Raw genomic sequence first — 23,463 nt, 5'->3', positions numbered from 1 at the left:
GAAAATATGTCAGTGCTTCCTTTGTGAGGTTTCCAGGGTGCCACAGGAGATTTTTAAATGCGCTGCTTATTTGTGTTCTCCCCAGATCTTTTTCAGTTTATTATAATGCTGGAGAAATAATTAAAATGTTGCCTAGCCTTTCCTATGCTCTACACCTCACTGAAAACATGTCGGCAGAGTAAGCAAACGTTCGTCATGTCTCAATAAAAAACAGATCCTGCCAGGGATCATGCCAAAACCAACCAAGCGTGACAGTCAAATCAATGTATGTTTTGGTTACAATTTTTATTTTTGCCTTTGCTTTAGCAACTTGACTCTGGTATAGGTTGTTCCCTATGGCTTATCATTTTATGGCATGACAGTTCCTGAAATGTACAAGGCTTCCTGCTAACCTTTGCCATGTGTATATGTGTGACAACATAAACTATAAAAGAAAGTGACATTTGACTCAGTAAATATTTGTGTTATATCCCCTACATCTGTTTTACAGAACTTCCCTTATACCTCCATCTGTATTCACTGAACAATACTGGCTTCTACCTTTTGTCTGAATGTTACCAATTCTGGAATCAGTATCCCAATTTTCAAGTTAGACTTTATATTATTATTGACCCAAGAGAGTTAATTCTCTCATCAGTTTATATTCACATCATAAATTAATTTGGTTGTTTTTTTATTTATTTACTCTTTTACTATTTGAGGGGCAGAGCATATGTATCATGCTGTGTGTTAGACCACATAGCCAGCTTATTGCTGCTGAGTCATATAAAAATTTCAAAAGGGATTATCTTTTTAATTTGATATTAAACTGGGCATAAAAATTAATGGGTCAAAACTACGGTCATTTAGAAGCTTGTTTTCTTGGATAAGATTATCCCTGATGCTGTTAAGTGCTTGAAGTCTAATACATTCTAATCGTGACTTCAAGTCTATATTTTTTAGTTATTGTCTGTGTGACTTTGGAGAAGTTACTCAGGCTCTCTTGGTTTTAAGTTTCTCGTTAATGGAATTTACCCTATAGGATGCGTTATGTTTTCCTTACCCTTTTTCCCTGGTGGTTTTGTAAGGTGGCATCCTGTTTCATACTAGTGCTGATTGTTTTTTGAGTTTTATGTGCATATTTACTTTTGTCCTTTCCTGTCAACGTAAAATCAGTGATGATTTAATATATGTTGGCTTGACTCTCTGTACAATGAGGAATTCAATATGACTTTCATCCCCCTTCACATTCCAGTGCTCTGTAATGTACTTTACATATTTTGGGGCTTCCCTGGTGGCTCAGATGGTAAAGCGTCTGCCTGCAGTGCGGGAGACCGGGCTTCGATCCCTGGGTCAGGAAGATCCGCTGGAGAAGGAAATGGCAACCCACTCCAGTATTCTTGCATGGAAAATCTCATGGACAGAGGAGCATGGTAGGATACAGTCCATGGGGTAGCAGAGAGTCAGACACAACTGAGCAACTTCACTCACTTTACATATTTTTGAAAAGAAAAGCCTTATCTTTGCAAAATAATTATTAAAAAGTATTGTTTTGCTTTCAGTTCAGTCACTCAGTCATGTCCGACTCTTTGCGACCCCATGAATCGCAGCACGCCAGGCCTCCCGGTCCATCACCAACTCCCGGAGTTCACTCAAACTCATGTCCATTGAGTCAGTGATGCCATCCAGCCATCTCATCCTCTGTCGTCCCCCTCTCCTCCTGCCCCCAATCCCTCCCAGCATCAGGGTCTTTTCCAATGAGTCAGCTGTTTGCATGATGTGGCCAAAGTATTGGAGTTTCACCTTTAGCATCAGTCCTTCCAATGAACACCTAGGACTAATCTCCTTTAAAATGGACTGGTTGGATCTCCTTGCAGTCCAAGGGACTCTCAAGAGTCTTCTCCAACACCACAGTTCAGAAGCATTAATTCTTCGGCGCTCAGCTATCTTCACAGTCCAACTCTCACATCCATACATGACCACTGAAAAAACCATAGCCTTGACCAGACGGTCCTTTGTTGGCAAAGTAATGTCACTGCTTTTGAATATGCTATCTAGGTTGCTCATAACTTTCCTTCCAAGGAGTAAGTGTCTTTTAATTTCACAGCTGCAGTCACCGTGATCTATTTAAAACAATGCTCTGTCCTTCTCTGTTTAACTCAGTAACTTTCTCTGTAACAATCTGTAAATGTTGAGGAACAGCTAGGTTCCATTTTCTTGTTTATGAGTCTTTTATCTCAGGTTCCATGAATATCACACCCCTGATTTCTTCCTATAGAGTATGTCTGCTCCTTCTCAGACTCCTTGCCAGCTCCTTTACTTCTCATAGACCTCTAAATACCACACAGTCCTGTGTGATCCCTCCAAATTCTCACCCACCGGTGTGTTTTCACATACCATCCATTTGAAAACGACTTAATTTTTGTGTCCTATGCTCTCAGCTTCCCTCGTAGCTCAGTTGGTGAAGAATCTGCCTGCAGTGCAGGAGATCTGCGTTTGATCCCTGGGTCAGGAAGATTCCCTGGAGAAGGAAATGGCAACCCACTTGAGTGTTCTTGCCTGGAGAATCCCATGGAGAGTCTGGCAGGCTACAGTCCATGTGGTCACAAGAATCGGACACGACTTAGCGACTAAACCAGTAAACCACCACCCATACACTCAACTGCCTCTTTGGTATTTTGCCTTGGATTTCTCCCTCAAATCTCAGATTTATCCAAAATGGAGTTTGTAATTTCCCCCAATACCCAAAACCTGCTTCTGGCGAAGGAAACTTTCTATAACTTTTGTAGTAACCCTCTGTCTGTAATATTGCTTTTTGTCTTAAAGTCTTTTTTTTTTTTTATAGTGAGTATACTGAATACAGTGAACCAAGCTTTTTTTTGGTTAGTGCCGCTCTCATTTATCTTTTTCAGTCACTTGACCCTCCGTATGTTTTATATATGGGTGTTATAAACGGCATGTAGCTGTGTTTAGTTTTTCATCCAACGTGACAATCTGTGTTTTTACCTATGGGCTTAGTCATTTATAATTATTCAAATTAGAAAACTATTTTGAGTGCTTACTCTTATTTTTTGCCCTCTGTCTAGTCTGCTTTTTTCATATTTTTCTTAACTGTTTAAGATTTTTGTCTTTCATTAGTTTTTTCCCTATCGTTAATAGTTTTTTATCTTGAAATTCTTGAAATAATTTCAGGCTTAGAAAAGGTTTCAAAAATAGTACAAAGAATTTCTGTATACCCTTGACCCAGAATATCTAATATTAATATCTCATGTCCCTGCAATGTCAAAATCAGAAAATTAATATTGATATGATACTATTCTTTAATCTATAAGTATTATTAAAATTTGTCCATTTTCCCTGTTATTCTTCTTCTGGTTCATGTTTCAATCCTGGAACACATGTTGCATTTCATTGTCACTTCTTTATTCTCCTTTAATTTGGGACACATTGATTTTTGTCTTTCATGACCTTGCATTTTTGACAAACACTGGCCTGTTATAGGGTTTAATGCCTGTCAGTTTACGTTTGTATTATGTTTTCTCATGAATAAGTTCAAGCTATGCATTTTTGGCAAGAATAGGAGTAGAATTTATTCTTTTCAGTGCGTCATACCAGGGTCTAATAATACCTGTGTGTCTTACTATTGATGATGATGGGCCTTCCCACGTGGCACCGGTAGTGGTGAAGAACCTACCCGCAGTGCAGAAGATATTGAGATGCAGGTTCAATCCCTGGGTTGGGAAGATCCCCTAGAGGCAGGGCATGGCAACCCACTCCAGTGTTCTTGCCTGGGGAATCCCACGGACAGTGGAACCTGGCGGGCTACAGTCCACAGAGTCACAAAGAGTTGGACACAACTGAAGTGACATGACTGAAGTTGGGCACCACTTAGCATGCACGCACTGTGATGTTATTTGTGATCACATGGTTCAAATAGTAGTTGCCAGGTTTTCCCACTGAAAATTTATCATTTTTCCCTTTCTGATTAATATGTTGTGGGGAGATACCATGAAACTATGTAAATATCCCAATTTTTATCATAGTTTTACGAGCTAATCATAGTATACATTAATGATTCTTGCTAGAAATAATTATATGGTGATGCTTGTCAAAATGTGGTTATTTTATTTCCTTCATTCTTTCCAAGTTTAATAGTTAAAAATCTACAATAAGGAAGAGTTTCCATCTTCCTCTCTTCTTTCATCTCTCTCTCTCTCCCTGTCTGTCAGTTCATGAGCATTAGTTTTGTTTTATGAATTTTGCTGAATAACTTTATTATTTTGTTGCTTCATTTGTGCCAAATTTGGTCATAAGAGGACTTTCATGTTACTTACTGTCCTCATCAGATTTTGAGCATCCCTTCCTCTTTAGCACCAAAAGATGTTTTAAGATTTTCTTGTTTCCTCTCTCAGCACTGGAATCAGCAATTTCTTAAATGCAAATTTCTTTTATTAGGTAATAGTATTTAGAAACCAAGATCTGGGCACGAAGGGTGCTCATTGCTCCTGGAGCGTCATTATTTGAGTAGGCATTGCTAGGAAGTGTATGTACACATTTCTATATTTATATACATACGTTTGGACGTAATGTATACTTTATCTACACCAAACCATGAGTTCACACTGACATCTGTTACTAGTCCAATAGCATGGGATCTTTCTAGCCTCTCCCTTTCCTTATGTGTTACCCTTTTCTTCAAGGGTGAGGAATCTGGCTTTTATTATCAGCGGTATATTTACTACTTTGTTCATTCTTGGAATACACCTAAGTGTGATTTCAGAATTGCTAGCACGTATCTCTGGTAAAACAAATTTACTAATTAGAGTACAATAGCTGTATGTAGTTCTTTGTCTTAAAATGTGGAATGAAAATAGTATTCTTCAAAGATAATTAGGTTAGTTATTTTCATTCTCTTCAGTTGTATTATTTATTTATAAAATATTTTACTTCATTTGATGTTATTAATAATTCATTCTGAATTACCCCTACATTCATCCTGGTTGATACCAAGAAAAATTTCTATTCAGTTTGGAATGTTACCTTACAATCTTTTGCCTTATTTCTTTTTCTGTTTTTTGGCATATAGGGTGGTTCATTAATTTAGGTGGCTGAATCTTAATTTCTTTCTTTCGTGTAATAACTCTGTGTAGAAGTATTAAGTTCACTCTTGTCCCTTTGTTGTGAATTTGGCTAGTGTAAAGATAATCTGACTCATTGCTGCCTTCCCTGTCAAGTAGCAAAATGCAGATTCTGTAGTTAATTTTTCTTACTTAATGGTGGGAGAATTGTCTGTTATTTAAGCATCCTAAATTTTCCCCTTTACCTCTCAACTACTTTATATTACTTCTCTTTTCCCTTTTGTATTTTCTTCTTCCAGGAGAGCACTGTCACTTCCATTCAAGCATAACGTCATTTCTCATGATCATGCTGTTTTTATGCGTGCACTTTTTTCTATTTTTTACTTTTTTTTTTTTTTTTTTACTATTTTTACGTACTTTTAAAAAAAATTGTTTTTACACTTAAAACAGGCTTATTCTCTCTGTTGATGGTTTTAGATGGTCATAGTAGCTTTCCACTTCCTTCAAGTTTTTGTCAGACTGCCTTTAACTGCCATGGAGGCTTGAGACAGGGCAGAGGCGCATGTGAAATTATTCACTGAAATTCGGTGGTTTTCTGTTTTTATCTTTTAACTTCCAGTTATTTTGAAGTTTAGAAATTCTTTCCCTTCAACACTGAAAGTGTTGTGTGTTTGTGTTTTAATCTTTTCATTGTTAATTACTGTTCTTGGAGAAAATATTGAGAGAGTCACCATTGGCTTTAGATCCCCGAAAACCCCTAGAAGTCTTTTATCCCATATCCCCTCTACTAATTTAAGTTTCATGTTCTATTGTTCATGGACTATTTCATAGCTTTTTTGAAATTTTATTTTGCTTATTTATGTGAAAATCTTAATATTTTAATCTGCCAAAACTTTCATGGACCTTAGAACGTTTTGTTTAATCACTTGCTTTCCACCTTTTATGCTAGGGTTCTCTTTTAAAAAATTGATTTGGCGTCCCTGGGTCTTGGTTGTGGCATGTGGGATCTAGTTCCCTGATCAAGGTTCTGAACCCAGGCGCCCTGCATGGAGAGCGTGGGGTCTTTAGCCTCTGGACTATCAGGGAAGTCCCTGTGCTAGTGTTTTTATTCAGCACTTTTATTTTGTTCTTTTAAATACTTTCCACACTTAAATGTCACATTTTTTTTTTTCCCTGAGACGCTTCTTCTAGATTTTCATACTTATTTTAGAACTACTTCTTTGTTTTCCATACCTTCTAACCTGTTAGATTTTCTTTCGGAAATTATTTTTTTTCCTACTTGCGGTACAGCCTTTAGTGCCAGAGTATTTTTAGGAATAAAATTTTGTTTATCTGAGGGAGTCCATCTTCTGTTTTCATTTAATGAATACTGTTTGTGGGGTATTAAGTATAAGTATTCTAGGTTGATAGGTGTTTTTGGAAGGAATTTGTGTTTTTTGGTGACTTTTTTTATTTTTAGCAGTTTGCAAATATGTCGTTGAATTTTTGCTACTACTATTGCTGTGCGAAAAACTGTTGTCCATCTAACTGTTAGTCCTCTGTTGGTTGTTCTCTCTAGCTGCTTTAGGATCATGTCTTTATGTTTAGTGTTCCATGGTTTCCTTGAAATTTGTCTACTTGTTGAATTTCCTTTTTACCCACTTTGGAATCAATAGGTTTCCTTTATGAAGGAATTTCTATATTCTACAAATTCTGGACAATTTTTTAGCAATAACTTATTTATTACTTATCCTCATTGTCTCGCTCCTCACTTTCTGATTAACTATATATTAAACATTGCTATCATATCTGCCAAATCTCTTAACTTCTCTTTATATGTTCTGATAGGGATTTTGATTAATTTCTTCAATGCTGTCTTCAGTTTCAGTAATTCTCTTTTCAAATGAGTCTAATATGTTTGATCTATCTTTTGAGCCATTTTGTTTAAATTGTAACATTTTTATTTGTAAATTTTCTTATTTTTCAAGCCTGCTCTTTCTTTTTTTTATTTAAATTTATTTTAATTGGAGGCTAATTACTTTAGAATGTTGTGTTGGTTCTGCCACACATCAACATGAATCCACCACAGGCGTATATGTGTTCCCCATCCTGAAACCCCCTCTCACCTCCCTCTCCGTAAGCCTGCTCTTCTTTGAGGGCCTTTGCTTACTTTTATGATTCCATACTTGTTTATTTGGGGTTTTTTTTACATAGTTTTAAAATATTTTGTGCTTGGAAATCCTAATGCTGGATTCATTTTGAAACTAAACTGGTCTGTTGTTTTCTTCATAGCTTACTATTTTGAGTGCATATATGTGTTTATGTGTTTGTCTAACTTACCCAACTACATATTCTGTTTAGTGAAAAAAAACTTCTATCCATTCATATCTTAATATATAACTTATAGCTTAACATCAGGGAACTTCTTGAAATATAGTCATTGAAAGGAATCTCATTCTTATGAAGAAATATAGTTTTTAATACAAAGGGAAATACTTTTCTGTGGAACTTTACTAGTAAAATTTTGGATACTAACTACTAACACATTAAACCAATATTGAAGTCTAATGGTCATGAACTAGACATGTTTTTCTTTTTTAACTGCTCAGAACTATTTCAACAATAATTCTCTCTGCCCACTTACATGTTCCTATCAAGAAGTTTTGTTTGAATTGGGCTATTTTAGTTATCTTTCCTTGATTTAAGTTTGTAGTTCAAATTTGGAATCTAAAGTTTATGGAAAAATTTTACCCAGGCTTTATGTTATAAGAGAAATTATCAGCATATTTCTCTGCTAACACCTGAGCCATCCATTCAGAAAGATAGCCTTCTGAATAATTTTTTTTGTCCATCCTATCATTTCTCACCCATTGTCGAAATAGTACCCATTGCTTAGCAACACCTAGTATACAAATTTTTTGCTTATGTAACCACCTCAAGTAAGAGAATACCTACATCATTGTCTATTTTATCCTCCTGACTTGGGTATATTAGTGTAAATTTATTATTGTCCCTTACACTTATGTCTGAGACCAGGCTTTTTTTTTTTTTTCCCCCCATAGGAGAGAAATCATGTAGCATAAATTTCTTGTTTTTGACATCTTTCCAGTTTTCAAGTGTAGATACAAGTTTTTTCTCTTATTTTTATTTTCAGGAGCTTATTTCTATAATGATGTATTTTTATCTAAAAATATTGATGCTTCAAATATATCTTAACCGTTTTATATAAACCCAGATCTTTATAGAATTAATTAGCAAATTCATCTAGTTCGTTTCCTGAGTACCTACTATAGGCATAGTACTTTCATTTTAAAATTTAATTTGGGAGAGTTGCCTTTTACTTTCTACAGTTCAGTTAAGAAAATGGGATCTATACATATGCAAACTTGACAAAATATTTGTAAGAGATTGTGAGGCAGACTGTGACCATGCAAATTACTGATGTGCAATAAAATAGATGATTTCATAAGAGGAAGTCATCACAGCCAGGTCTTAGAAGATTCATGTGAGTTAGAAAGACAATTATTGGGATACAGTGTTGCTGGAGAAAACTGATTATATCAGTATGGCCACGGAAGCCAATTCTATATAGAAAAGGAGGGAAACTATGTTCAGGAGGATTGATTGGGAATCATCTTGAATTCTAAGGTGAATTTTGTGCTGAAAGTAATACCATGAAAATGATTGTTCTAGTAAGGTTAGTGCAGTAGCCAAGAGTGGAAAGAAGTAGCCAGCTAGGATGCTCTAGCGGGATCTGGTTACAAAATGGTAAAGGCTAGACTTAGAGTGGTTGGAGTACAGCTGGTGAGGGATGTCACAACACAAACAAGCAGGACATGGTAACTGTTGGGTAAACATTTTTGCTAATTAAACGAGACATTGTGTATGAGACAGCTTTTTCAACTTTATTAGGTTGGGGAATTGATATTGTGAATGATGTTGTAACAAAGTACAGTATGACAGTATGACAAGTCCCAGATCTAGCAATAATTGACACAATAATGAACTGCTTGTTCCTCGAGCCAGACGTCTGGTGCTTTTGGCTGCCCGTGTTTTACCCCACTGTGTTCTGGCTCTGAGCTCTGCATACTTTGGGTCTGTATTAATCTTTATTCTCTGTTCTTATTCAGCAGAGTAACACTGCTGCCCCCATAGGATATTCTTAACCAGTTCTCTCTTGTTTCTTAATTATCCAATTTCACAAATACTTAATGAGCACCTTCACTATGAGCAAGACCTTGTGCCAGGCGTGAAGAATAAAGGAGATGAGAAGTGCTATGGAGTGACCGTGTTCATAAGTAAACTCAAGTACGTTTTCACTAGTATTTTTCAGGAGACATTTGTTTCACTCAGACGAGCAAGAGGCAAATACTTTTCATTTGGAGAGAACTGTTTTGTTTTTTCTCAGTCTCTTAGTAAATGACTGCTATTTTTCCTGCAGTTTGGGAAATTTACAAACACCAGGCATTTATTTTCATTTCCACTAGGGGACAGTATGTTACCATTAGATTTTTTTTCCTCCATATCAGCAAATTGTATGCAGAAAGGAAATTTAGCCTCTGATTATTTGGATATGATTTTAATTATCTTATACATGTGACACAACTTTAAATATTTCTAAAGTATACAGTTTTGATTTTTGTATATTTTATGTGGTATGGATGGATACATATGCAGACATATATACAGATTTTATTTGTTTAGAATGTTGAAATTTTGTAGCATTTAGATAATTTTTACATGAGTTCACCAAAACAGGGGTGGATGGCAGAAAGATATTAATATCAAAATATAAGCCACTTGATTCTCAGGGCAGTTTTGTAATTCATGGAAATTGAATTAAGTTTTTGGTATAAAATTTGCTGAGAAAATGTAATGTTTACCCTTCCTTAAGGATAATTTCTTGAGAAATTTAAAGCCTATATTTATATATATTTTTTTAAATTATAAATTTTCTTTTAACAAGGTACATTGTATTCTTTAGGAATGATATTCATGGAAGATGAAAATCTCTAAAAGATTTTCTTTTAAGTTGTCTATAAAGATTTGGAGAACAGTGATGTCATAGCTTTTCCTGCCATTCTTTGAGACACTATCCTACAAAAGTCACATAAATTTGATTCTAACAGCATACCATAAATTTGTTTATACTTCTTTATTCAAGTAGTGATTGTCTGTGTGATAGGGTAATAGGGTTTAATGTTTAGAAATATACCTTTAAAAAGTACTTTAAGTTTAGCCACACTGGGTATGGCTTCCCTATTGTCTCTAACAGTAAAGAATCTGCCTGCAATGCAGGAGACCTGGGTTAGATCTCTGGGTCCAGAAGGTCCTCTGGAGAAGAGAATGACTACCCACTCCAGTATTCTTGCCTGGAGAATTCCACGGACAGAGGACACTGGTAGGCTATAGTCCTGGGGTTGCAAAGAGTCAGATGTGACTGAGCCACTAACACTTTCACTTTGCACAGTGGGTATAGTTTTGCTGAAAGTTGTCCTTTGAGAAAACTGAAAGAGATAGTTGATCAGTAAGGAACTTTGAGGATATGGCATTACAGAAAATCGACCACTTGTACACTTGCAGTGTGTTACTTCTCCATCACTTGCTTCTGGACTGGCAGACTTTGCCTATCTAAATTGTGCAGTGGATGGTGATGCTGTGCTGTGCTTAGTCACTCAGTCATGTCTGACTCTTTGCGACCCCATGGACTGTAGCCCGCCAGGCTCCTCTCTCCATGAGATTCTCCAGGCAAGAATTCTGGAGTGGGTTGCCATGCCTTCTGCCAGGGGATCTTCCCAACCCAGGGATAGAACCCAGGTTTCAGAGCAGGGGAAAAGAAAACCTGCTGTGAATATGAGGTACCCCCTTCATCCCCAGTCTTCTGTGACAATAAAGAAATCCTCTTTCCCTTGATTTTCAGAGACCTTGCCAAAGATTTCAAAGTCCCATGAGAGACACGTGTACCCCAGCGTTCATCGCAGCAGTGTTTACAGTAACTAGCACATAGAATCAACCTAGATGTCCATTGGCAGATGGATGGATAAGAAAGCTGTGGTACATTTACACAGTGGAATATTACTCAGCTATTAAAAGGAATGCATTTGAGTCAGTTCTAATGAGGTGGATGAAACTGGGGCCTATTATACAGAGCGAAGTAAGTCAGAAAGAAAAACACCAATATAGTATATTAATGCATATATATGGAATTTAGAAAGATGGTAACGATGACCCTATATGTGAGACTGCAAAAGAGACACAGATATAAAGAACAGCCTTTTGGACTCTGTAGGAGAAGGCGAGGGTGGGATGATTTGAGAGAATAGCATTGAAACATGTGTATTACCATATGTGAAATAGATTGCCAGTCCAAGTTCAATGCATGAAACAGGGCACTCAGAGCCAGTGTACTGGGACAACCCCGAGGGATGGGGTGGGGAGGGAGGTGGGGGGGGTTCAGGGTGGGGGACACATGGATACCCGTGGCCAATTCATGTCAACGTATGGCGTAACCACTACAATATTGTGAAGTAATTAACCTCCAATTAAATTAATTAATTAATTTTTTAAAAAACAAAGACAAATGGGGCCTAATTTAACTTAAAGATTTTGCAGAATAAAGGAAACCTTTTGACAAAACAAAAAGACAGCCTACCGAATGGGAGAAAATATATGCAAATCACATAATCAATAAGGGATTGATATCCAAAATATGTAAACAGTTCATAGAAGTCAATATAAAAAACAACATAATTAAAAAGTGGGCAGAAGACCTATATAGGCCTCTTCTTCAGGGTTGGCCTGCTCTCACACCTTGAGGGTGTACTATCCTTTGTTTACCAAATAAAACTCTTAAGTTGCAACCCCAAAAAAAGTCCCATGAGAATTTTTGCATTGAAAAAAATTTTACACTACTGAAAATAAGAGATATAATCATGGGAAGGAAACCTATCCATCAACCAAAAACTGAAAAAAAAGATACAGTACGTACAAAAAAACCCTCCAAGTACAGGGTTGTATTGATAAGGCTTAATTACTCTAGAGTAAATTGAGAATTATATTTTTATTTATTTTTTACATTATTTTTATGTTTTATTTTAAATATAGTTATTTTTGCTTACCGTTTTTTTTTTAATTTTTAGTTTTACTCTATTTTGCTTTACAATACTGTATTGGTTTTGCCATCCATTGACATGAATCAGCCACGGGTGTACATTAGTTCCCAATCCTAAACCCCCCCTCCCACCTCCCACCCCATATCATCTCTCTGGATCATCCCCATGCACCAGCCCCAAGCATCCTGTATCCTGTATAGAACATAGACTGGCGATTCATTTCTTACATGATAGTATACGTGTTTCAATGCCATTCTCCCAAATCATCCCACCCTCTCCCTCTCCCACAGAGTCCAAAGAGAATTATATTTTTAAAAGATAAAAGTAATCAGAACTTTCATGAATCTTTCATCTAAACACAGTGTATAATAGCCAGGACATGGAAACAACCTAGATGTCCATCAGCAGATGAATGGATAAGAAAGCTGTGGTACATATACACAATGGAGTATTACTCAGCCATTAAAAAGAATACATGTGAATCAGTTCTAATGAGGTGGATGAAACCGGAGCCGATTATACAGAGTGAAGTAAGCCAGAAAGAAAAACACCAATATAGTATACTAACACATATATATGGAACTTAGAAAGATGGTAATGAGTACCCTGTATGCAAGACAGCAGAAGAGACACAGATGTGTAAAGCGGACTTTTGGACTCTGTGGGAGAGGGTGGGATGATTTGGGAGAATGGCACTGAAGTATGTATACTATCATGTAAGAAATGAATCGCCAGTCTATGTTCGATACAGGATACAGGATGCTTGGGGCTGGTGCATGGGGATGATCCAGAGAGATGATATGGGGTGGGAGGTGGGAGGGGGGGGTTCAGGATGGGGAACTCATGTACACCCGTGGCTGATTCATGTCAATGGATGACAAAACCAATACAGTATTGTAAAGCAAAATAAAGTAAAAATAAAAATAAAAAAAATAAAACTAAAAAAAAGAATAAACACAGTGTATTTCTTCAGAGAAATGTCTGTTCAGAGCCTGTATCCATTTTTTAACTGGGTTGTTTGTTTTGTTTTCTATTAAGTTGTATAAGGTCTTAAAATATATATATTATGGATTATACATCAATTATACTTCACTATAAAATAAAAATGTTTTTAAAATAACATATTTTATCCTAATTCTGAAGGTACAAAGTGATAACGAAATAGTTAAATATGACAAGTTTCTAGTTACAACCCATGGTGAATTCTAATGCTAAATAATTCAGTTTGAGGATATAAAAAATTTAAAATAGCAATTTTATGTTGATATTTTATTTGATATTTTTCCTGATATTTAAAAAAATCCAGCTGTAAGAAACTCTTTCAAGATGTCAGTGAGAAATTGCTAACCTGCTGAATAAAATTAAGTACATACATTTCGGCTGTTACTTTTAGCTTGACTTCCATTATATCTTTCTTAACCTCTAAATCAGCAGAAAGCTAAAACCTTGTGAATTGTTGCTATGATTCTTTTGGTGATCTTTTATTGAAAATTGCAATATTCAAACAAAAACATTTTCTTTGTACAGATTTTGAGTATTTTGGTGGGGGTAAAAATGTAGACAGTATTATGAATTGTCAGTTTTATATAGCAAATCAAATTTAGTTCCTTGAATTTAGATAGTCTTGAAAGTAAGTTTTACAAAGCTTACTTTTCTTACTAGAATAAAACGTGTTTATTCTGAAAATTTTGAAAATAAAGCAAAATATAAAGATGAAATAAAAATAGCCATAAATCTGTCATCCAAGAATAACTCTTGTTTACATTTTGATATCTTTCTGTCCAGTAATCAAAGAAACCTGGCTACTTTATGACCAGTTTCTAGTTTATAGTATAGCTTTAACCAAGAAAAAAAAGTGAATGTTGCATTTTCCAGCTAGAAGTTATATTACATTATTATTTTACGAGATGATAGTGTTTGCAATTATTATATTTTTTCTAAAATGTGACATTGTTGTTAAGTGAATAGTGTGATAAAGTAAAAGAAGTAATTCCTCTTATGACAATAATTTAGATTTAAGCAGAAATGTTGTGACGCTATAGACTATAGCCTGCCAGACTCCTCTGTCCATGGGATTCTCCAGGCAAGAACACTGCAGTGGGTGACCATTTCCTCCTCTAGAGGACCTTCCTGACCCAGGAATGGAGCCTGCATCTCTTACTCTCCTGCACTGGCAGGTGGATTCTTCACCTCTAGTGCTACTTGGAAAATACCATAGACTTTAACATATCTTTTTATATATCCTCCCATTTTTCGTTTAATTAAAAAAAATTAATGCTTTTGTTTTTTATGTGTTATATAAACATTAATGTGCGATGTTCACAGTTTATTCTCTCTGACTGCCGAGTATAAATCAAGGTAAACCTGAAGCCTAGAAATGAATGTTGCTAATGTTACACACAGAGGTTCCCTGATGAGTCAGTGGTAAAGAATCTGCATCTAATGCAGGAAATGTGAGTTCAGTCCCTGGTTCCAGAAGATCCATGCCCTGGGGAAGGAAATGGCAACCTATTCTTGCCTGGGAAATCTCATGGACAGAAGAGCTTGGCAGGCTAGAAGTCCATGGGGGTCACAGAAGTGTCAGATACAAGTTAGCAACTGAACAACGAAAGTTATACATCGTAAATAAACTGCTGATTAATTTGGGTACTTTTTTCTTAATTTTTTGTTGGGTGCACACTTTTCTTACCATACCTACGTAAATTCTAGCTTATCACACTGATATGCCACTCTAAGAATCAGTCATTTCTTGTCGCAAAATATTTCTTCTCCATCTTGGAACTCTACAACATTTTCCTCCTCTTTCTCTCATCATTTTATTCTGTCTCCTTGAGGAACCACTCCTGCCTTCTGTGATCCTACCACGCTCTGAATCCCCTCATTTCTCTTATGCCCAGCTATAGCCATGTTACCTACAGTCTAGTCTCTTGAGAGTCCCTTGGACAGCAAGGAGATCAAAGCAGTCAGTCCTAAAGGATATCAGCCCTGAATATTCATTGGAAGGACTGATGATGAAGCTGAAGCTCAAATACTTTGGCCACCTGATGTGAAGAGCTGACTCATTTGAAAAGACCCTGATGCTGAGAAAGATTGTGGGCAGGAGGAGAAGGGGACGACAGAGGATGAGATGGCTGGATGGCATCACCGACTCTATGGACGGGTTTGGGTAGACTCTAGGAGTTGGTGATGGACAGGGAGGCCTGGCATGCTGCAGTTCACGGGGTCTCAAAGAGGACTGAGCGACTGAATTTTTTTTTTTTTTGCTGCTTTGTGTTCTACTTCTTTACTTGTCAAGTAATATTTTACTGCCTGTCATACATTAGTTATAATACATTATAAAAGTAGTTCTGGCTTATTTTAGCTTCTTGCAAAGAATAAAATTTGCTCTGGAGAGCAGTTGCATTATTGGAAAATCAACTTGCTATTCTGGAGGTTGTTAAAGCTTTGTTCGGGCAGCTCTTGTTCAGTTTTGTCCTTATTCCTGGGCTGTAGGCATGGCCAGTCAGATATCTCGGCTGAAGGTCATGAATGTTCACCAAGGTCTCCATGTTCCAGCCTAAATCACATCTAATCTCCTAAGTACAGAGCAGCTTCTGAAATCTCTGCTTCTCCCTCCAGTTTGCCAGCAATTATTCTCTTTTAGTCCCCATGGAATCTCTTCCTATGCAAGCACCAAGTAGGAACTGGCCAAACAAGTGGAATTTTCAGCAGAATTTTAGGAATTCTTTGCAACTCTCCCCTTACCATGATATTTTTTGCCCAATAGGAGCCACTTGGGCAATTTTAAATTGTAACCTCTGTTTTTAACATCCAGAGAGACCGTCATTCTCTTGGGCTCTATTTCTCTTCTTCATAAGTTTTGAAAAATTCTCTTAACAAGACATCTGGGGTGAATGTTAGCCAATGGTCTCTGCTTTCAAGGATGGTGGACATGTGTTGGTTACTGTCTTAGATCTGTAAACAACATTTTTACCTAGAGTTTTTCAGGTTTAATGGTTGTGTGTGGTGAATTAGTGAGTAGGTGATATCAACTACACTGTTGTGGCTCCATAAAAATATTTCTAGCAGCTGTTATAATAGAATATTTGTTAGATGTCGGTGATTCACATGTCTTACTTGGTTTAGTCCTTACCAAAAAGATTCTGTAAAGTGTATCAAGAGGGACTTTCCTGGCAGTCCAGTGGTTAAGACTTCACCTTCCAATGCAGAGAGTATGGGTTTGATCCCTGCTTGGGGAGCTAAGATCTCACATACCTAGTGGCCAGAAATCCAAAACATAAAACAGAAGGAATATTGTAACAGATTCAATAAAGACTTAAAAAAAATGGTCCACATCAAAAAAGTATTCAAAAAAAAAAATCAGGAATACATATCATCAGCATGACTTTTCAGCATTCATGTTGACCTTGCTCATGCAGTTTTAACATTACACATTTTATCCTGTAATATTTGGAACACAGACAGGAATGAATGCCTATACCATATATGTAAATATGGATGAATGATAATAAAATGCCTACCTGTAATGCCCCTCACATCTTTTGTCTCCATCAAGAGTTAAAATACTATTTTGCAAATCCATTTTCAGCAGGAAATGCATGTTAAAGATTTATTTGCATTTTTTTTTACTTATGTTATCAGTACTTCTATAGAGAAATGGAGTTTTGAGATGAGTTTGAAATCCATAAATTATTTGTATATCTAATCTGTGTACCTACTAGAATTTTCTAAGTATGTGTCTGTCTCACCATCTTCTGTAAATTAGCTCTTAAAATTCCATGCTTTTCAAAGATGAAATGATTGAGCTCAGGCAGAGAGGAAAAACAAATATTTAGTGAAATACCATAGGTTATTTTCACTGAATTCTAATCTTTGCAATTGCAAATGATGCCTATAAACAATTGTGACTCTTTAAAAGAACATTCTTACTTAAATTCATTATTAGTTAGATATGTAAGTTATGCAGCAATCAAAATGAGCATGGAAGATTTATTCCAAGATAGAGAAATGTGATTTTTCTAGCCCTAGAATCTTAAACTCCTTGGAAGAAAAGTTATAACCAACCTAGATAGCATATTCAAAAGCAGAGACATTACTTTGCCGGCTAAAGTCTGTCTAGTCAAGGCTATGGTTTTTCCTGTGGTCATGTATGGATGTGAGAGTTGGACTGTGAAGAAGGCTGAGCACTGAAGAATTGATGCTTTTGAACTGTGGTGTTGGAGAAGACTCTTGAGAGTCCCTTGGACTACAAGGAGATCCAACCAGTCCATTCTGAAGGAGATCAGCCCTGGGATTTCTGTGGAAGGAATGATGCTAAAGCTGAAGCTCCAGTACTTTGGCCACCTCATGCGAAGAGTTGACTCATTGGAAAAGACTCTGATGCTGGGAGGGGTTGAGGGCAGGAGGAGAAGGGGCCAACAGAGGATGAGATGGCTGGATGGCATCACTGACTCGATGGACGTGAGTCTGAGTGAACTCTGGGAGTTGGTGATGGACAGGGAGGCCTGGCGTGCTGTGATTTATGGGGTCGCAATGAGTCGGACACGACTGAGCGACTGAACTGAACTGAACTGAACAGAATCTTAAACAGACTTTTTTTTCTGCCTTCATTTCTTTGTTACTATGCTGCTTTCATTATAAGTGTAAACTGGTTTCAAAGAGACTCTGCAGATCACCTTTTCGTGTTTATTTTTGAATGGAAAATCTTAATTATCATCATCTGTTGTATATCTCAATTTAATGAGACTTAGAAATAGATGTGTATCATACCCTGCAACATTGTAATTAATTGATCATTAAGAGTGACAAATATGTGTCTATAGGTGTTTTCTAGTTTTTTCAGTTTTAGAATACTTATTTCTATATTTATGAATGGTGTGTCATGAATGATATCTACTCCTATCTGTGAATCACATTTTAAGCTCAAACATATCTGGCTTTTAAATGATTTGTTCGTGTGATTTCATATTCTTGAAACTGATACAGAATTTGAAATCCATTATTGAAATGTCATTAAAACTCAGTCACAAGAGGCGAAGTAGCCACTGTTCAGCCCCAGTTCACCTTCCCCATCTCCACCTCTTAGAACACAATCAGGGAAACTGATGAAAAGAGTAGCTGAAGCAGAGATAATCTCTTAACTATCTTCATCAAAGATGAGAAACCTAAGCCTGGGCTAGTGTAGGCATGGTGGTAGTGGGAAGGCTTCGATAAGATAGCATTCTTCTTTGCACAGTTGCCAGACTTCTGGGTAAATATGTAAATAGGAGTAAACAAAGTAATCAAATACTTGTCATTGTTAATAAATGAATCAAATAGAAAGGGTGAATATATGTCCATCAGAGTCAGAGCTCCCTTTGCTTTGAATTTGGTACAGTTTAAGGAGTGCTACAGTGTGTAAGGCATTGAACTAGATTTTTCATCTTCAAAGATAAAATATTCTTTGTGTCAAGAAACAGCTCTTGTTATATGGCAGCCTGGAAGGGAGAGGAGTTTGGGGAGAATGGATACATATATATGTATGGCTGAGTCCTTTTGCTGTTCACCTGAAACTATCACATTGTTAATTGGCTATACCCCAATACAAAGTAAAAGGTCTTTTAAAAATGTGAAAGAAACTGATCATCTGGTGGAATAGATGGTCAGCTAGAAAGACTATTAGAATTAAGTAAATATTCACCTCACTCAAATTGAATTGGAGAACAGCAGTCAAAGAGATTTTAAGAGTCACTGATGCCTGAGTTGAACCTCAGAGTTAGTTGGGTCAACTAGGCTAGGATGCAAGTGGGACAGCTTTTCTGACAAAGGGATTAGTTAGTGCAAAGGGATGAAAGCTTGGGAAATGGCTTGTATGGGCAATCTTAAACAATTCTACATAGCTTGGAAAACCGAGTGATTTTAAGGGAATAGTAAGAAGAGGCTTGGAAGGATGAAAGACCTGCCAGTTCATAACTGATCCTGAAGTTTAAAGATAGCCTTCAAAGGATTTTAGGCAGAATTATGATGTGATCCGATTTTTATTATTTATAATCAGTGTTTTCATTGCTATGGAGGAAATAGGATAGAAGAGGACAGACTTTAGAGAGACTACAAGATTGTTTCAGTAATTTGGGGCCCAAGGTATTATGCTGAGAGTGGCAGTTTGAGTGGAATATATGGATAAAGAGGTAGAAGCAGGGGGTGCTAGCAATATATTGAATGTTGGGATAAGGCATTATGGAAATGCCAAAGTGTGGAAACTGGTCACTAGGTCGCTCCATTTGGATATAGCTCAACTCATCACCCTAGGACCTTAAGGTAGTAACTCTGTTTCCACTTTCATTTTCCTTTCATATTATCATCCCTTCATACATTCAGGAAGCTTAAATAATTTTTTTAAAAAACCCAGAATTTCATAGAATATGAATTTCAAAGGAAGAATATGATTTCAAAGGCAAAAACCACATTTTAGCAACATGTGAGGTAACTCATTTCACAAATCTGCCTGATAATTTACTTAAGAAACAAGATTTTTTTCCCCTCCACACCAGTTCTCACAGTTTATAACAGTTTGTTGTCAAAGAACACTAAGAAAAAGATGAAAAGAATTGCATCATCAGAGAAATGCTCACACTTCAGTGAAGAGCCAAAGTTGGTCAGATATTGGATTCAGGGAAAATAACCTTTTGTTTCACAGTATTAGCATTTGAAATTGTGTCAGTGCTTTTCTTGGTACTCTCAGCAGATATTTTTTCTATAACAAAAGTGCTTATAAAAGCATTTCTCCTTTATCTGGGGCACCAAGTCCCTGCCAGTGGCTGCAGTCTGATTTCTAGCAGTGCTGAGCCCTTAGAACAGCAAGCCAGTGCAGAGTGACTGCATAAACTCATGCTAGCAGAGCGTCTATGATTGGAGGTTGCCAGCGACTGAGTTCTGGTCTGGTTTCTGGTAGGGCTGAGTTCCAGTCCTCCCTTCTCTGGAGGCCCAGGGTGAAGTCCCATAATGCCTGGGTATCTGCAGGTGCCAGGAGATGTCTGTAAGGCCACCCCTTTTGTCCCCCTCTCGCCCCTCCTCCTCCTCCTCCTTTCAGGCTGGCTTCCTTTCCTCCCTTTGAAATGTTTGAAGACCTGAGATATTTTCATTTACTCTGTTAGTACTTGGATCTGAAGTTCTGTCTCTATAGGCGATTTTCTGAGAGACTGTATTCCTGTATTTAAGGGAGTGTCTGATGAAGACTACCAAGTATATATGTGTGTTTCAACTCTGTGTTCTGTGTTGTGATTTTTGATGGCCACTTTGCTTTGTCTGGCCACCATTTGGTTTAAACCTGCTGCCATTTTGTTAGAACTTGATTTTCTTTCCCTGTGCCTTGAGACCAGGACTCTTAGGAACACTTAGCTAGACCATCTCTAACTCCTGAGACTGAGGAAAGTAATGGGAAAAAGCCTTTAAAATTTTTATTTATTCCAACTGTTTTTTATAAACTAGTAAATACCTGATATTAATGTTTATTTGTTGACCTAATATAGACATGTCTTAGAGTAATTGACTTCCCTGGTGGCTCAGACGGTAAAGCATCTGCCTACAATGTGGGAGACCTGGGTTCAATCCCTGCATTGGGAAGATCTCCTGGAGAAGGGAATGGCAACCCACTCCAGTATTCTTGCCTGGAAAATCCCATGGATGGAGGAGCCTGGGAGTCTACAGTCCATGGGATGGTAAAGAGTCAGACATGACTGAGCGACTTCACTCAGAGGCTGAGTTTGTGGTTGCCGGGGGCTAAATCTGTGATTGGTGGTTGCCAGGGGCTGAGTCTGTGAATGGTGGTTGCTAGGGGCTGAGGAGTGGAGGAAATGGGGGAGAAGTTGGTCAGAGGATAGGAACTTCCAGTTAGGAGATGAGTAAGTTCAGAGAATTTAATGGACAGCCTCGTGGCTGAATAGTTAACAGTACTGTATTGTATACTTCAAGGTTGCTGAGAGAGTAGATCTGAAATGTTTATGTGTGCTTGCTCAGTCCCTCAGTTGTGTCCAATTTTCTGCTACCCCATGGACTGTAGCCCACCAGGCTCCTCTGTCCATAAGCTTTTCCAGACAAGAATACTGGAGTGGGTTGCCATTCCCTACTCCAGGGGATCTTCCTGACCTACAGATGGAACCCCTGTCCCCTGTACTAGCAGATGAATTTTTTTTTACCACTGAGCCACCTGGAAAGCCCATAAATGTTATTACCCACCTTCAAGTGATAGATGTGATGACAAGCCTTACTTGAGTAATAATTTTGCTATATATATATGCACACACATATGTATATGTAGATCACATCCTCACATTATATAGCTTAAATTTATACAGTGTTATACTTACATTTATATCTCTATAAAGTTGGGGGGAAGTTTCCTTAAAAAATATCCTTTTAAAAAGAAAAGTAGCTCCTTGTTAAATGTAATGTGTTGATATCTTTTATTTCTAGAACAAATATTGTTTTATTTTCTTTCAGGAGGAACAGAAGCTACAAGAAAGTTTAAGGCAAGGCGCCACCATTATTGCTGCCTTAATCAAAGAAAGAAATTCTGGACTCGTTGGTCAACTACTGGTAGCATAAAGAACATGGAGGAAATTACCTGCTGTGTTCTTAGAAACATTCCCCTAAGTATTTCTTTTGTGCTTTCCTCTGAATTGTATATGGTAGAATGTTGAAGTTGTCTTTTATAATTTGTAGGATGTGATGCTTAGGTGAACTTAAAAACATTTTTATGCGTGCCAAATATAAATTCCCTAAGTTGGAAAAGAACAAACAAGTGGAAAATAATGGCCTTCACATGAAGAATCTTCTCACAAAGGCATGAAAGGGTAAAATAGAAATAATGAGTAGTCAGCTAATTCTCCAAGGAATGAAAGTTTAGAAAATGTCAACTATTATCTCTATGTTAATTAGTGAATCACTGTATAATGAGACTAATAATTAAGAGTAATGATTATTTTTAATTCTAACAGTATCCTTTCTCTGTGGGTTATTTGAATTGCATTCTGATTTTTCATACCTTGACAAAAAAGAGATAGCAGTGAACTATGATCTGAGTATCTCCACGAATAGCCTCACATTACCTTAGATTCCTAAAGGAGATAGACTCTCCTTCTGCTTTTCTAATGTTGTAAAATTGTATGTTTTCCTTGGTTTATGAAATATAGTTTTGACTTACATTAATTTAAAAGGCTTCTGATTTTTCTGAATAACTTTAAAAGAAGATTGGAAAGTGTCATGAAATTAATACTGGTCCATCTCAAGTTAGTCTTCTGAAAGGTGTACCAACTACTGGTAGTTGTTCAGTTTGGTTCAGTTCAGTCACTCAGTTGTGTCCGACTCTTTGCAACCCCATGAACCGCAGCATGCCAGCCCTGCCTGTCCATCACCAATTCCCGGAGTCCACCCAATCCCATGTCCATTGTGTCGGTGATGCCATCCAACCATCTCATCATCTGTCGTCCCCTTCTCCTCCTGTCCTCAATCTTTCCCAGCATCAGGGTCTTTTCAAATGAGTCAGCTCTCTGCATCAGGTGGCCCAAAGAATTGGAGTTTCAGCTTCAACATCAGGCCCTCCAATGAACACTCAGGACTGATCTGCTTTAGGATGGACTGGTTGGATATCCTTGCAGTCCAAGGGACTCTCAAGAGACTTCTCCAGCACCACAGTTCAAAAGCATCAATTCTTCAGTGCTAAGCCTTCTTTATAGTCCAACTCTCACATCCATACATGACTACTGGAAAGACCATAGACTTGACTAGATGGACCTTTGTTGGCAAAGTGATATCTCTGCTTTTTAATATGCTGTCTAGGTTGGTCATAACTTTTCTTCCAAGGAGTAAATGCCTTTTAATTTCACGGCTGCAATCACCATCTGCAGTGATTTTGGAGCCCCCCAAAATAAAGTCTTGACACTGTTTCCCCATCTATTTGCCATGAAGTGATGGGACCAAAGGCCATGATCTTAGTTTTCTGAATGTTGAGCTTTAAGCCAATTTTTTCACTCTCCTCTTTTACATCAAGAGGCTTTTTAATTCCTCTTCACTTTCTGCCATAAGGGTGGTGTCATCTGCATACCTGAGGTTATTGATATTTCTTCCGGCAATCTTGATTCCAGCTTGTGCTTCTTCCAGCCCAGCATTTCTCATGATGTACTCTGCATAGAAGTTAAATAAGCAGGGTGACACTATACAGCCTTGACATACTCCTTTTCCTATTTGGAACCAGTCTGTTGTTCCATGTCCAGTTCTAACTGTTGCTTCCTGACCTGTATACAGGTTTCTCAAGAGGCAGATAAGGTGATCTGGTATTC

General features: G+C 37.2%; 1 protein-coding gene across 4 annotated transcripts in view; it reads left to right on the top strand.

The window, feature by feature from the left end:
• CRPPA (CDP-L-ribitol pyrophosphorylase A) overlaps window positions 1-22,340 on the top strand; it is a 373,607-nt gene extending 351,267 nt beyond the window's left edge. For all 4 annotated transcript variants that reach the window (XM_069587589.1, XM_069587592.1, XM_069587591.1 and 1 more), the window contains one exon: window positions 21,626-22,340. In XM_069587589.1, coding sequence (XP_069443690.1) covers window positions 21,626-21,730 — 105 coding nt within the window. In that variant the 3' untranslated portion in view covers window positions 21,731-22,340. The remainder of the gene's footprint in view (window positions 1-21,625) is intronic.
• The last annotated feature ends 1,123 nt before the right edge of the window (window positions 22,341-23,463 follow it).

This window comes from Ovis canadensis, chromosome 4, assembly GCF_042477335.2.
Source record: "Ovis canadensis isolate MfBH-ARS-UI-01 breed Bighorn chromosome 4, ARS-UI_OviCan_v2, whole genome shotgun sequence".
Classification (NCBI taxonomy): domain Eukaryota; kingdom Metazoa; phylum Chordata; class Mammalia; order Artiodactyla; family Bovidae; genus Ovis; species Ovis canadensis.
Note: the sequence above shows the minus strand (reverse complement) of the source record. Positions and strands in the feature narration are given on the sequence as shown.